Genomic DNA, 15,680 nt, shown 5'->3' with positions numbered 1-15,680 from the left:
GAAGATCTTCAGCATAATGGATCGAGCAGAGCCAATGATCTGAGTAAAATAATCGTTAAAGCGTGGCCACGTTGTGGAGTCGCCGGCCTCAGCGACGTTTAGTTTTGATTTAAAAGCATTCCGTAACTTTCCAGCTTCGTTCCAAGCCGAGTGGACAAAAGCTCTTTTCCTAACGTCAGTTAGAGCAAATGGAACAATAAGGAATCCTCTTTCTATCATTTCTGGCACCAGTACATCAACATTTCTTCAAGAAGCTGGTTGTGGTGAAAATGGAATTTCACACACCAGTGTGGATGACATCATAGTGACCACGTCTAGTTCCTGCAAGCGTGCTGCAGCGTGGCGTCATTCACTGATGGGAGGTCAGCCTTGAGGCCATTCAGGGGTCTGAAACCTGCGGCTCTGGAGCCACAAGAGGCCCTTCGGCCATCTACTGTTTAAAATATGTGTTTACAGAAACATGCGTGTGCTCCTCGGTTTTTTCATGGCGTTATTGCTTTGAAATTCTTCATCAGATGGACATTAAATGGACCAGAAACTACTTTTTAGATGTTTTATTTTACATCATTTTCCACGAATATCAAAGTTCTAATAATAAAACTAAGTGGTGTTTTTTTAACTGAAAGAGCAACAAATAGATTTCTGATTTTTCCTCTCAGAATTCTGATATTATTCCTAAAATTATGAGAGTAAAAGAGAACCTTTTGTTTCAGTGGTCCTAATCTTCTTCGTCTCTCTTCAAACGGTCCATTGACAGCTGTAGCTCTAGACAAGCTCTGTGGTATCAGACCCCTTTCAGAGGACTCCAAAGCACTTTACACTACAGTGCATCATTCATCCGTTCACACACGCATTCACATGCTGGTGGGGATGAGCTACGATGTAGCCACAGCTGCTCTGAAGCGCACTGACAGAGGTGAGGCTGCTGAACACATGCGCCGCCGGTCCCTCCGACCACCACCAGCGGGCAACGTGGGTAAAGTGTCTTGCCCAAGGACACAGCAGCGGAATTCTCTGTCCGGAGCGGAGCCGGGATCAAACCTGCAACCTTCCGATTTCTGGACAACCCGCTCTTCCTCCTGAGTTACTGCTGCCTTGATAAATAAGACTTTTTGAGTTCTTGCTTAATTTCATTGAGATTTTTATCGTTCGCAGAAGAAGTAAAATATTTTTAATCGTTTGATTATTGCAGTGGCGTGTCCAGATCTTTTAAAATGGGGTGGCCCAGGTGAGGCACAACTTTGTGCATGGGTGGCACCAATGGTTAGCTTTTTTTGTTTTACCCCCAAGCCTTTTGTGGACAATGAAAAGCCGATTTAAAGGTAAATTAGTTTGGTGGCACTTGGGGTGGCCAGTCAGATTCCAAGGGTGGCATGTGCTACCCCAGGCCACTCCCTGGACACACCCCTGGATTATTGATGACAACATTTGAGATTTGCTTTCAGTTAGTCTAATATAAATGAACCCTATTTACTTTGGAATAAGGCGACAAGAATCAGTTATTGTATGAAATAAAGAAAAGAAAGAAAGAAAACAATCTTTTTTTATAGCCCCTCTCATGGTAAAAATCACAAGGCGCTTCACAAAAACAAAAAAATTAAAGTATAACATGATTTCAAAAAGTTTTTAAAGGAGAAACGGAAAAAAATGTAAGGAAAGGGAGAGAAAATGAATAGGTAAGAGGGAAATCAGTGGATCCCAGGAAAGGCAGAATAAATTCAAGGAGAGGGTGGTGACGAAGGTCATGCAAAAGCGAGCCTGAACAGGTTAGATTTATTATTATTAATAATAATAATAATAATAATAAAGCCCTTTATTGCCCCTCATGGGGGAAATTCTGGTGCACCAGCAGCAAAGTTACGGATAAGAAAAACAGATTCACACAAATATAGAGATGTATATAAATGAAAATAAAAATAGAATAGATTGTAAATTATTTACAGCATGAATGTAGTAATGAAACAAAAATATTATCTAAGATGCTATAATGGCAGCATGAGACTAGAGATGGAATCATGTACAATCATCCAATGTTGGACTCAGATTCTGTGTCACAGAGGCAAAAAAATGAAAAGGGGTCATTGCTTCGATAAAAGGGGAAATTATATGTGTGCATAAAATGTGCAAATAACAGCTGTTTTTAAAGGAGACCACTGAGTCCACTGATCTCTGGCTCAGGAGGAGAGAGGTCCAGAGTCTGGGGGCCACAGCAGCAAATGATCTGTCACCTTTGGTCTTTAGCCTGGTGCTGCACAACCAGTAGGCTTTGATCACTGGACCTCAGGGACCTGCTGGGGGTGTAGGGACTAAGAAGATCACCAATGTAAGATGGTGCTTGTCCATGTAAGGCCCTATAGACCAGAACCAGGATCTTGAAATGAACCCTGAAGTTGACTGGCAGCCAGTGAAGCTGGAGGAGAAGCGGGGTGATGTGGGTGTGTTTGGAGGACTTGGTCAGAAGCTGAGCACAGGCGTTCTGAACCACCTGTAGACGGTTCAGGGAGGTTCTGCTCAGACACGTGAAAAGAGAGTTACAGTAGTCTAAGCGTGAGGAGATGAAGGTGTGGAGAACTGTCTCAAGTTCAGAGCGGGACAGAATGGGACTCAGCTTAGCAAGCTAATATTAACAAATCTGTTTTCAGTTCATAATTTGAGAAAAATCTTTATGTTGATTAAGTTTCAATTTGTGATCAAATGAGATATTTTAATACATTTCATTAATTAATATTTTCAGATAACATTCTGTCCAGTTATACGGCTCCAATAACGTCCACAAGTAGAAAAACAATCATCTGTCTTTCATCTTTCTCTGTTTCTCTGGAAAGTTGATATTTTTCTGACTTGATTTCCATCATTATAGTTTTATTCTTGTATTTTGTATATTTCACTCTCCTTTCCCTGACTGAAGTGACTGAACTACTCAAACGTTCACAGGAGAAGAACAATAAAAACACTCAAATTGATCTAAATCTGACTCCAGGCAGAAGCACTAGAGGACAGATTACTGCTCTGACTAACCTTTTGTAACATGATTTATTCTGGATGTCAAAACTTTTCAAGAAGAACGCCAAGAAGGTCATGTTTGAAGTCATTGGGTGCCACGAAAATGTGATTTTCCTAATTTAAATAAATTGTTACGGTTGCCAGTCTGGCCAGGGGAGAGCAGGAGCCAGGATCACCCAGCTCTGGTGAAACAGCCTGACACCGCCCCTCCTCCTCCTCTCTCCCGGGCTTCTGAGGAGCACAGCTGAGCTGCATCTGGTTGATTTCCTACACCTGTATAAAAAGGCTGTGCCTGCAGCAGTCTGGGAGGCAGCAGTGCAGGGATTCTGCTGTCCTCTTGGTTTGGTTTGGTTTGGTTTGGTTTGGTTTGGTTTGGTTTGGTTTGGTTTGGTTTGGTTTGGTTTGGTTTGGTTTGTAAACTGTGGTAGAATTAAACTCTAAGTGATAAGTTTTGGATAGTGATGGAATGATGATACCTCAAGGAGTGTATTGACACACTAGACAAACTGTGTCGACACTGTATTGACACTGTGTTGGTCATTCAATAGTGACACCTGCAGTATTTCTAAAATCATTGCAGGTAAATAAGATGGAAAAGCTTACATGCTGCAAACCAACACCAGGTGTGTGAGGTTTAATTTCCTGTAAATAAAATATATAATTGTGCAATTTAATTTACTCAATTTGTTAAGTTGTTTATGAAAGGAGTTTAACATTTGCTTATAACCTTTGTGTTAATGCTACAATGAGTTGGCATGTTAAATCTTCTGAATGTGTCTTAATAAAAATCAAAAGTAGTTTTAACTTATGTAAATGTGGTAACCTCTGTGTGAGATCATACAAAATAAAAGACTAAATATGGATTCATTTATGCATTTTTATTGAGGAACAAAAGTTTTTGCAGTGTGTTTGCTCCAAGGCAATTTATCCTCTTCCCCTGCCTTAGAAAACACTCTTTCACAGGTTACAGATGAAGATGGCGTGCATAAGAATTGAAGTGCGAGTTGATAAAGGTGTGGATATAAATTCTGGTTATTTTTCCAATATTGTAATGGGTCTTGTGTTCTTGGAGCGTTTCTTTCAGCCAGGTAAAGTTGGACTTAAATTATGGAATTGGCTGTAGTATTAGAGGTCATCCTGCTTTCCTCAACCTCCATATCAAGGTGTCTCCAGAGATTGTGTCCTAACAAATAAATTGGAAATAAATCTGTTAATAATTGGTTTACTATCGCATGACAAACTTACACAGAAATAAACAAATATTCACAAATAAATGTGTTTTCATACCTGAACTGTGTTCAGAGGATGTGTAACAGATGATTTTTGACAATTCAGATTTTTTTTTGTGATAATTTCAACATACCTGGGTTATCTACCAATTCATCACTGCCATGCCGAGCTCTATAACGCCTCAGCATTGATGAAGAGCTCTTATTGGAGTAAGACAGCTCTGTGGAGCAGAGCCGACACTTCACCTACAATAAAATAAATAGTTAATATATCTGGGAACAATATAAGCCTCTTACCAGAAAAAGTCTACAAACACATTTAACATACAGAAATAACAGTAAACATTGCCAAATGGAGAAAACAATTTACCTTTTTGGCGTCAAAAGATCAAAATTATTCGAGACTGGGGAAAACTTCTTGGAACGATCCATGAAGTCAGCGGAGAAAAGTGAGCGTGAGGGTAAGGAAAAATCCAAAATCCAACAGCAAAACTATCCAACAAATCCGCAACATGTCGATACAGTTTGTTTCCTTATAAACACAATTTGAAGCGGTGCATCCAAACGACACTTCCTGTGTCGGTCACTTGATATTTTTTACAGCGACACACGCACCGATACGGGTTTCACTCTTGTGCAGTCGACACTGTGTTGACACGCCAGTGTCGTTCGTCCCATCACTAGTGCTCACTCCTCACCCCTGCCACATGGACCTCAAGGGATAAACCATGCATGTTACTTCTGCGATTTAGATCCGGGGCTTCATCCCAAGTAGCCGGGCCTAACGCCGCCCCTGGTTGTCTGAAGTCTGTTGCACATATGTTTGAGGTGTTTTTTGCAGAGCAAAGCTGCCCTTCTGGTGGGAGGGTAACTCTGAAGTGCCTTTTTTTCCCTCCACCTGAACCAATCCTCATGTAACCCTCTTATCTCTATTAAGGTAGAGAGACTCAGGATTGTGAATGACCACAGTCACTAATTCTTGTCATGCGTCTTGCCCATGTATGTCTGATCTCTGAATTGTGTGTACTGAAACTCTAATTTCTCTCTGGGATTAATGAAATATTGATTGATATCAACATCCTATTGGAGAAACAAAATTCATCATTCTAGAACTTCAAGTGGGACCACTCAAAATCGCTTGGGGGGCCGGAAAACTTTGGACCTGCTTTTTCTACTCCGCTCTCACTGAATAAGATGATGACAGATGATAAAAGCCCTGTTTTCACTCGGCTCTATTTCTCCTCATCCCTCCCTCTGGCAAACAACAAGAAAACATCCCTGAAAGTGTCTGGATCTAATTAGACTTAATCGTTTCTGCATGTTTGTTTGCCTGCAGAGAAGCCTGACTTGTAAAACTGGACTTTTAGTTGGAGCCACATCATTAGTCGGTGTTCATGTTTCTGGGTACCAGCTCAACACTCAGCATGGAGCCGAGGGGCCAGACGGAGACAAAGCTGGTCTGTTCGGCTCTGGTGGAGGCGGGGGGGAAAATGTAGGAGAAGGAGGGGAGAAAGTGGAAGCAAAATAAATGAGAGGAAAAGAGGAGAGGGAGTGAGGACTGATGGGTTGGAGGGGAGGGGAGAAGGCGACGGTGGAGGAGGGGGCCGGGATCTGATCCCTTGCATATTTGTGTGGTTCAAGCTCAAGTTGGTTTCTTTGCTTTCAGACGGAACGCAGCATGGTCAGCCGGTGAGTAACCATTTCCATTTCCTCTCTCCACGTCTGACCTGAGAGCAGAAAGACGTTTTGCATTCAGATCTGAAACAGGAGAAAGCAGCGGAGCTGAGTGAGTCAACAGAGGAGGTTTTAGATGTCGCAGCACGACTTCTACTTTGTGCTTTAAGCAGGAGCCGAGCACTTAGAGGAAAGATAAAATACTCGTGAAATAAATGAAAAAATAGACTCTGATTGACAAGAAACGTGAAAGTATTTAGTAAGAACTGCAGATGAAAGGACATTTATTTAGTTTTTTCTGTAAACAAATTCAAAGTATAAATAAAACTTGTGAATCACTCAATGATTCAAATCTTTTTTCTCTCACAATAAGATTGTTTTTATTTCCCCTTAGCCTAAGAAACATCGGCCACGCCTCAAATCTGAAGAAACACAAAACCGAGAGAGCGTATTCCCATTTCAAATGCACGATTAAAGCTGCTTGTGATTCCAAACAGTGTTTCCATTTACGCCTGTCTCCAGTGTTGAGCATCCCGCTGCAGGATACAGGAAGATCTTTGACACCGTGGAGGAGCTGAACGAGCCGATACCGGCAGAAATCAGCGGTGAGAAAACCTGACAGAGACCCAAACAGGCAGCATCACAAGAACATGGCGTCATCTTTCCATCAAGAGGACTGTGGCGCTACTTTAAAGAGCAAGTCACCCCCTACAAGAAACTTACTTCACTCCCACTTCATGTTTGAAAAATGCAACAAGTGCTGTTGCTTGGCAGACCGAGAGGGCGGAGCCGCTAACAAATACACACACACACAGGCTCACAATGGCATTATGACATCGTAATATACCAGATGACATCATAGCATACCTCTTAGCCAATAGCAGTGGCAGATTTAAATTCAAATACAGTGCAGAATTTTTCCCTGACGACGGCGCAACACTGACAGTTTTAGGCAGAATATTTGAATTTTAACCAAGATGCACTGAACTGCCAAATTATTGACTACACGTGTCTGTAGCATGATTAGACACTCCTTTATATAGTTTATCAGCAAAAAAATGTGATTTGGGGGTGACTTGCTCTTTAAGGGAATTAATGAGACACGATGCTCTCCTGTTCACTCAGGTGTTCTCCCGCCATGGCTGCAGGGAAGCCTTCTCAGGATGGGTCCGGGTCTTTTTGAGGTGGGAGACGAACCTTTCCATCACCTGTTTGACGGACAGGCCATCATTCACAAGTTTGACCTGAAGGACGGCCAGGTGACCTACCACAGGAAGTAAGGTTTCCCTCCTGGTTTTGAATTTGCGACAACGTTCATGAAGCGAAAGGCTGACTTGGAGTGTTTTAAAGGATTCTTCTGTGAATATTTGAGTCTGATTTCGGGTTTTCCAGCTTTGGAAGTGTTGTGAAAGAGCAACCAAGAGAACAGAGACAGAGCAGCCGCAAGCCACAAACATTCCACAAAGGATTTCTCTGGCAGTGAAAAAGTCTTTTCATCTTCCTGAAGAGTGGATGTTGCAGGAATGATGGGTGTGGAGAGAAAACAGCGGTCCCGTTAGTTAATGTGGTGCGTGATGAGTGTGATTTTGGGGTTCAGGTTCATCAGGACGGATGCGTACATTCGCGCCATGACAGAAAATAGAGTCGTCATCACCGAGTTTGGTACGGCAGCCTACCCAGATCCCTGCAAAAACATCTTCTCCAGGTAAGTCCAACCAAAAGGTCTCCGATCTCGTTTGGGTCTTGGAATTTTGAGCGGCTGCATTTCTGACTGATTCATTAAATATTTGATAGAGATCACATGGATCTGTGTGGATTCCCTACATGTGGAAGGATTCAAACGTCAACATCTCTGTGACGTTGTTTCCCTTTAGGTTCTTCACCTACTTCAAAGGCATCGAGGTGACTGATAACTGCATGGTAAACATTTATCCAATCGGTGAAGATTTCTACGCCGTCACAGAAACCAACTACATCACCAAGGTTGATCCAGACACTCTGGAAACCGTGAAGAAGGTGTGCCGATCTGTTTGGAATGAACGTTTACGGGAACGATTCTCGGAATGGCAATAACACATTTTAACAGTTGGAGAAAGAGAGAGTGCATTCCTGTTTTCACAGGAGATCATAGAGCAATGGTCCCCAACTCCCTTCCCCAAGGCCCGCTGTCCAGCATGTTTTAGTTTTGTCCCTGCTCCAACACACCTGCTTTTAATCAGCAGGTGAATAACAGGCTTCGGCAGAGCTTGATAACTTAGTTAACAGGTGACTCGAACATTCAATTACGTGTGTTGGAGCTAGAACAAGCTGGATAAGGACAGGGGTGGACTGGGACCAAAATTCGGCCCTGGCATTTTTACAAATCGTCGGCCCTCAGTTGGCCCTCCCCATTGGGAGAGCAGTGGGGGTGGGGGGTGTTGCCGCCCACGGACTCGTCTCTAGGCCGAATGTGAGATCTAACATGGACTGGGACTGTTAAATTACAAGCAGGGCCAGACCGCTGCGACTGGGAGCCCTGGCCTTCCAGATCAGTTCATTCTCCACGGGCGGAGGTCAGCGGGACATTAGCTACATGCTAACGTGGTAAAACAACTCCTACGTCATCGCTCTACCGCGTTTTTCTTGCTATAAACGTCTGGACAAACTCGGTTAGCTTCGGGTTACCATGCAGCTAATGTTCTGCAGATCACCAACTGTGGAGTAGTGTCGGCCCGAGCTGGACAAGTAGCCCACTTGGCTAAGCGGCCCACCGGGACAGTGCCAGAATGCCGGATAGGCCAGGACACTCCCCGACCAGGACTGCCTACTCCTGGATTAGGGAAGCAACAGAAACATGCTGCCATAGTAGGCAATAAAAAATAATGTCCTCTCAAACCCCAGTGAGCCGTGTCGGATGACTGCTCACACTGATCAGGTTCTGTTGGAGGTTTCTTCTTGTTAAAAGGGAGTTTTCCTCTCCACTGTCGCTACATGCTTGCTTAGTATTAGGGCTGCTGTAAAGTCTCACAAGTCAGTGACTTGTTGTAACCTGCTGGGTTCCTTATATAGGAAACTTAACTAATTGGCTTAATGATCTAAACTCAGTTGGAGTGTTTACTTTGTGAAGTTCCTTGAGACGACTCTTGTTGTGATTTGTTTGTATATAAACAAGCCAAAACACCTGACTAGAATAATTACTCAATAAATTAAATATATTTCATATTTTTACTTCCAAATGTTTTTGTTTCAATTAAATTTATTATTTTTTATATTAAACATATTATTCATTATTCTAAATGTGGTTATTAACTGGATGTATCTGATGCTTCTGGTGTGAATCCCAGTTACACCTAAACCTCCCCGCTGAGGGACGATAAAGGAAGCTTCTGTTTCTCTTCCTAAATCAGGTGGACCTGTGTAAGTACGTCTCTGTGAACGGGGTCACCGCCCACCCCCACACGGAAGCAGATGGCACCATCTACAACATCGGCAACTGCTTTGGGAAGAACATGAGTCTGGCTTACAACATCGTCAAGATCCCACCTGCGCAGAAAGGTGGGTCCACCTGTCAGAAGGTTCCGGTGAGGAGAGCAAAACGTGCTGAATAAACATAGATCTATACATCTATAGACGCACACATTTTATATTTTTTATAATAATTATTTTTCAATGGTGCCAGATTTACACGGGGTGTTTGTTGCTGCCTGCGTGCATCGTGGCACCTGGCCTTTCATAAAAATGATGAGTGACATGAAGTAAACGAAGTTAAAGAGATACTTTGCTACTTTTTCATAATTTTAAAGGATTTTCTTGAGCCAGTTTGTGCTAAAATGACCTTCACAGGGTTAACAAAATATCTCTCAGACCACCATCGCCCTCTGTGGCCAGAATGCTGCATTTGCAACTTCAGAGTGCCATTCTGCTCCGTTTGACTTAGAAAAAAATTTGAGCTGGCGTACCTGGTGCTGCAGTCTGGTTCCAGCATGTTTTAGATCATGAACACAGCTGATTTGTTTAGTTTAGTGACAAATCACTCCTGTAGACACCAAGGAAGGCTGGGGAGACGTTTACGCTGTTGGATTAAGGTGTTAAAACGATGAACGCACAGCGAGGAGATAGGTTTTGCTTTCAGTTCTATTAACCCTTCTGTTGTGTTAGGGTAAAAAAGGACCCGTTTTCAAGTTTAACTGTGTAAAAAGTACACTTTCCTTTTTTGTCCTGGAATGAGGCTTCATCTAATCCTCAGACACACCTATTTAAATGCAGCAAAATCAATTTTTACAATTTTAGTAAATTCTAAAGGTCTCAAATAAAATAAGTTATATTTATGGTGTTACGGGTCCAAAATGACCCGGCAGAGAAAACTGACTGTTGTATGCGTCACTTAAAAGCTATGGGTTGCTCTGAGGATCAATTATGGCCCAATGTGCACAGTTATGGCCCACATCACACACACACACACACACACACACACACACACACACACACACGCACACACACACACACACACATGCACACACACATGCACACACACATGCACACACACACGCACACACACACACACACACACACACACACACACACACACGCACACGCACACGCACACGCACACATGCACGCACGCACACACAGTTCTAATTATGGTTTGTTTTCATTGTTTAGATTATGGTTAATTCAGAACAACACACCTGCACTAACTAAATTCAATTCAAAGATACTTTATTAATCCCAGAGGGATTATTTAAAATTGTTCAGTTTATGGTCAGTGCAGGTGCATGTGTGTGCACACAACCACACACACTGTTGTTTATCATTGTTCATTTTATGGTTAAAGAGCAAGTCACCCCCAAATCAACTTTTTTTCTGATAAACTATATAAATGAGTGTCTAATCGTGCTACAGACATGTGTAGTCAATAGTTTTGCACTTTAGTGCATTTTAGTGAAACTTTAAATTTTCTGCCTAAAACTGTCAGTGTTGTGCCGTTGTCAGGTAAAAACTCTGAACTACATTTGAATTTAAATCTGCCACCGCTATTGGCTAAGAAGTACACAATGACATTAGCTGTTACCATATGATGTCACAACACTGTTGTGAGCCTGTTTGTGTGTATTTGTTAGCGGCTCTTCCCTCTCAGTCTGCCAGGCAACAGCATCTGTTGCATTTTTCAAACAGGAAGTGGGAGTGGAGTTAGTGTCTCGTTTGGGGGGGGGGGGGGGGGTGGCTTGCTCTTTAAACTGTTTGGTTATTTGGTGTGGTTAAATAAAAGTTGGTTTTATGGGAAAAAAATTGACTTGTTGTCTTTATCCTACCATTTATCTATGTGGGTCTGTTTTGACCAGAAACACCAAAGATGTTTATTGTTAACAATTTTAAATAGTAAAAAAAATTACAAATTTTGTTTTGGTAGGTGTACTCTAATATTATAGTTTATTATTACTCATTCTATAAGAAAAAGAAATATATTTAGTAAATTTAAGCAGTTTTTGCAATCAGAGTGGTATATTTTAATATACTGTGTCTGTGGAGCCAACTAAAAAACTTCGCTATTCACACACTAGCTGAAAAACAACATTTGAAGAAAACTGGTGATTTTTAAGCCTTTTCAAGCATTTTCAAATCATGGGTCCAGATGGGCCCGCCAACACCACAGGTGTAAACAGCTTTCTAACACAATACAAGGGCTAAACAAACACTAGATGCGAAAAGCAAGCCCATCCTGCACAGCCTCCCTTTATTTTCATATCTGTGTCTTTAGATGAATCCGACCCCGTAGAGAAATCCCAAGTTGTGCTCCAGCTGCCCAGCAGTGAGAGGCTAAAGCCCTCCTACGTCCACAGGTGCAGAACAAGTCTGTCCTCTTCCGTGTTTTAGTGTCTGAGTTAAATAAAAACCTGTTTCCTACGTGTTTTTGTCTTTTTGTGTCTTTTTAGTTTCGGGATGACCAGCAACTATTTTGTGTTTGTGGAGCAGCCGGTGAAGATCAACCTGCTCAAGTTCTTGTCCGCTTGGAGCGTCAGAGGAACCACGTACATGGACTGTTTTGAGTCAAATGAAAGCATGGGGGTAGGGGACGGGGGGGTTCCTGTTGATGTAGCTTTAGAATAAACAATCTCTGGTTCTTCAGTCCTGAGAAAAGCAGAAATCATGAGATGCTACGAGCCAATGTGTGTGTGTGTGTTGCAGACATGGTTCCATCTGGCCACTAAGAACCCAGCAGATTACCTGAAGAACCACAAGTTCAGAACTTCAGCCTTTAACGTCTTTCATCATATCAACACCTATGAAGAAGAAGGGTTCGTTGTGGTGGACCTCTGCACGTGGAAAGGGTGAAAATGAAGTGCTGCTGTTTTATTTGTGTGCTGCTGAGGGGTTTCTGATGACCTCTGACACAGAGTTGTGTCTGTCTGCAGACACGATTTTGTGTATAACTACCTGTACCTGGCCAACCTGAGAAAGGAGTGGGAGGAGGTGAAGAGAGCAGCGGTGAAAGCTCCTCAGCCTGAGGTCAGACGATACGTCCTGCCGCTGGACGTCCACAGGGTGAGGACAGAAACACACGTCTGGATCGTTGTGTGCTGGTCACAACAACTCATTGTTGCAGTTTTTTCTCCCTGATTTGACCAGATTATTGTCACACACCTAAAAACGGGGCTCTGACAAAGACAAGCAGAAACAGAGGGCTTCAATACTAAAATGAAATGATCAAATGTGACTATATTAAAGGTCAAATGTGTAAGATTTGTACAGTTTAATGTTCCCAAAACTTCTTGGAAGAAAGGTTACATTGAAACAGATTTCCTTCTCAGTTGGCTGGGGGGTTGTCAAGATTTTCTCCTTTCAAAAAAAGCCAAAGAGGGACGTAGTGTTTGTTTACGATCGTTGAGCCTGTGGGGTTGCTGAGTCTGCGCAAGCTAACACTGCAGCAAACAGAAGCAATCTCGAAGTTATATATTTTTGTTTTCCTCTAATATTGGGTAAAGAAGGCTAGAGGCTAATGTTAAGCTAACAATGCTAATGGTGAATTAGAAGCAAATAGTCAGCTCTAAAACAATCTCAAACTACTTTTTCAATTACCAACAACTGGAAACTGATCTACTTATCAACTTCCTGTGTATGACTCGTATTCCCTTGTCATTTAGAATCTCCTGTTTCTGATCTGTAGCTGGCAACAGTTGCTTAAAGCGGACATGTTTGTTTTGATACATGGACTGCCGTTCTCATATGTGACCACAAGATGTCACTCTTACTTCATTCTTGCACAATCAATCAATCAATCAATCAATCAATACTTTATTAATCCCAGAGGGAAATTAAAGTTTCAGTACACACGATTCAGCGATCAGACATACATGGGCAAGACACATGACAAGAATTGGTGACTGTGGTCATTCGCAACCCGAGTCACGCTACCTTAATAGAGATAAGAGGGTTACATGAGGATTGGTTCAGGTGGAGGGAAAAAAAGGCACTTCAGAGTTACCCTCCCACCAGAAGGGCAGCTTTGCTCTGCAAAAAAACACCTCAGACAGATATGCAACAGACTTCAGACAACACAACATAACATGAGACTCCAATAGGAAGGCGGGGGGGGGGGGGGGGGGGGGTCTGGGATCCTGTTTCCCCCAGCGAGAGCAGCCATCTACGGCGCTCATCAACAGTACAGTCACAGGTGGGAGGAAGATCTTGGGAGAAGCAAAGAGTACATTGACTCCTACAGTTGATGACCTCGCCAGGCTTAAGTCCACCAATCCGAGGGGTAGGTCGGGTTTTCACAGCATCTGTCTGCATTCCTTCGTGGGGGTTTTTAGTTGCTTGCCGCTCAAGGCTACCAGGGCGTCAGATTCAGATAAGAATTTGTTTGGGTCAGGCTGAGATAATTTTCCTCTCTGCCCTCAGTCTTTAAACTGATCATTCCAGTCCTTCAGTGAAGCCAAATTTGAGTTTTTAAACCTGTCCATTCCGTCCGGTGACTCTCTCCGAGATGACATCCATTTTGCGCACTAATACCGGTATCGCAGCTAGAACATTGTCCAGATTATGATTCACCTCGAGTAACGTCCCAGTCTGTGAAGTCTCCACATGGACGGTGCTTTCCGTGGGTGCGGGTCGCCCTCCAATCGCTCCCGTCTTCCCAAATGTCCAGAAAACCAGATATCCTCCCACTCCAATCAGGAGAAATCCAGTGATCATCAGACCAAATATCCACACGTCTTTGATGTCCTCAATGGACAGCTGGGAGAGGAATATGATCTTCCTCTCCTTCCAGGAATCCAAAATATACCCCACCGGGTGCGTACCTTGTGGACATGTGGGAGGCCCCTGCTCCGTTCTCATTGTTGAAAAAATCTTATCGATCGCATTGAATGACCAGTTTATCAAATCCATGGTTAGTAAAAATAGAGTTTTCCAGAAGAAATGCAGAGAAGCGCTCTGTGGGCAGACAGGAGAAAGAGCCTTGGGAAATGTTAACATTCATTTTCTGAACTCCTGTTTGCAGATTCTTGAATAACCAAACACTGAAAATTCTTATTTCCCTCTGACTGCAGCACACTTTGTGCTTCACAAAACATTTGTTGTGATAAAAACTGAGTCTGGAACTTTATTTGCTTCTAAAATCTTTTCACCACCTCTGTGAAGCGAGTGCATATTTCTTTGCTTGTGTCCAGGAAGAGCGGGGGAAGAACCTGGTGTCTCTGTCCTACACGACAGCAACCGCTGTTCTTCACAGCGATGGGACCATCTGGCTGGAACCCGAAGTGCTGTTTTCTGGACCAAGACAAGGTAACACACACACATGCACACACACACACATACACGCACGCACGCACGTGCAGCACTTGCAGGCAGGTGTGGCTTTCTGCTTGTTTATGGTGAAATGTTAGCTTTTTTTATCTGCACGGTGAATATTTTGCATGTATTTAAATGTCAAATTAAGTCATATCATTTCAGATGTTTTTATGCATCTGTTTCATGGTTGATATTTTATTTCTCTGTCAGCGTTTGAATTTCCACAGATCAACTACTCTCAGTGTAGCGGTAAGAAGTACTCCTTCGCCTACGGCCTAGGACTGAACCACTTCATCCCTGACCGGGTAAAGCAGTGGTAACACACACACACACACACACACACACACACACACACACACACACACACACTCACACATGTTACCTGTTTGTTTTTTCAGATTGTTAAACTGAACGTGCAGACCAAAGAAACCCGGGCGTGGCAGGAGGACGACTGTTACCCATCAGAACCGCTCTTCGTTCCAACGCCAGGAGCCACAAAGGAGGATGATGGTGGGACCCCTTAGCATCTAGAGGCTTTTTCTAACTCTGACTCTAATATTGGTGGCATAAAATAATTCAGCCTATCCGTGGGAGCAGCTCCTGCTCATCCTGTCCCATCCCCACAGGCGTGCTGCTGAGCATTGTAGTGAAACCCGGAGCAGAGAGGCCCGGGTTCCTGCTGGTTCTAGACGCCGTGGAGCTGAAGGAGCTGGCCAGGGCAGAGGTCAACACCATCATCCCCGTCACGTTACACGGGATGTTCAGACCAAAACCTTCATCCTGAAGCCGTCATGTTCTTATGCACTTGGGTTGAATCTCCACCGCAAATAGCTTCAGCATGATAATAACTTTAGAAGTGTGTGTGTGTTTTAATGCATTAATTGTGTACATAGCATGGGGCGAAGGTGGTGTGGGCTTTTTCTGTTATTCTTAAAGAAAAGAGTCGGAGAGAGTCTTTCAGTCAAGAACAGCGTGGTCTTTTATTTGTCTTCTCACATGTCAGGA

General features: G+C 43.1%; 1 protein-coding gene across 2 annotated transcripts; it reads left to right on the top strand.

The window, feature by feature from the left end:
- Positions 1–5,808: 5,808 nt before the first annotated feature.
- Positions 5,809–15,672, top strand: LOC107393007 (retinal Mueller cells isomerohydrolase). 2 transcript variants are annotated; one of them, XM_015971129.3, is made up of 14 exons: positions 5,809–5,921; positions 6,429–6,511; positions 7,032–7,182; positions 7,504–7,611; positions 7,781–7,922; positions 9,293–9,440; positions 11,644–11,725; positions 11,819–11,951; positions 12,072–12,214; positions 12,299–12,428; positions 14,555–14,669; positions 14,886–14,980; positions 15,074–15,185; positions 15,302–15,672. In XM_015971129.3, exons 1-14 carry the CDS (start codon positions 5,911–5,913, stop codon positions 15,457–15,459), a joined length of 1,611 nt encoding a protein of 536 aa, XP_015826615.3. In that variant the 5' UTR covers positions 5,809–5,910; the 3' UTR covers positions 15,460–15,672. The 2 variants fall into 2 exon arrangements, with proteins under 2 accessions (XP_015826615.3, XP_015826617.3); XM_015971131.3 differs by having other exon boundaries at positions 15,273–15,452.
- Positions 15,673–15,680: the final 8 nt, after the last annotated feature.

The sequence above is a fragment of the Nothobranchius furzeri genome, chromosome 8, assembly GCF_043380555.1.
Source record: "Nothobranchius furzeri strain GRZ-AD chromosome 8, NfurGRZ-RIMD1, whole genome shotgun sequence".
Lineage (NCBI taxonomy): Eukaryota > Metazoa > Chordata > Actinopteri > Cyprinodontiformes > Nothobranchiidae > Nothobranchius > Nothobranchius furzeri.
The sequence above is the reverse complement of the archived record's forward strand: the minus strand, read 5'-3'. Positions and strand labels throughout refer to the sequence as shown.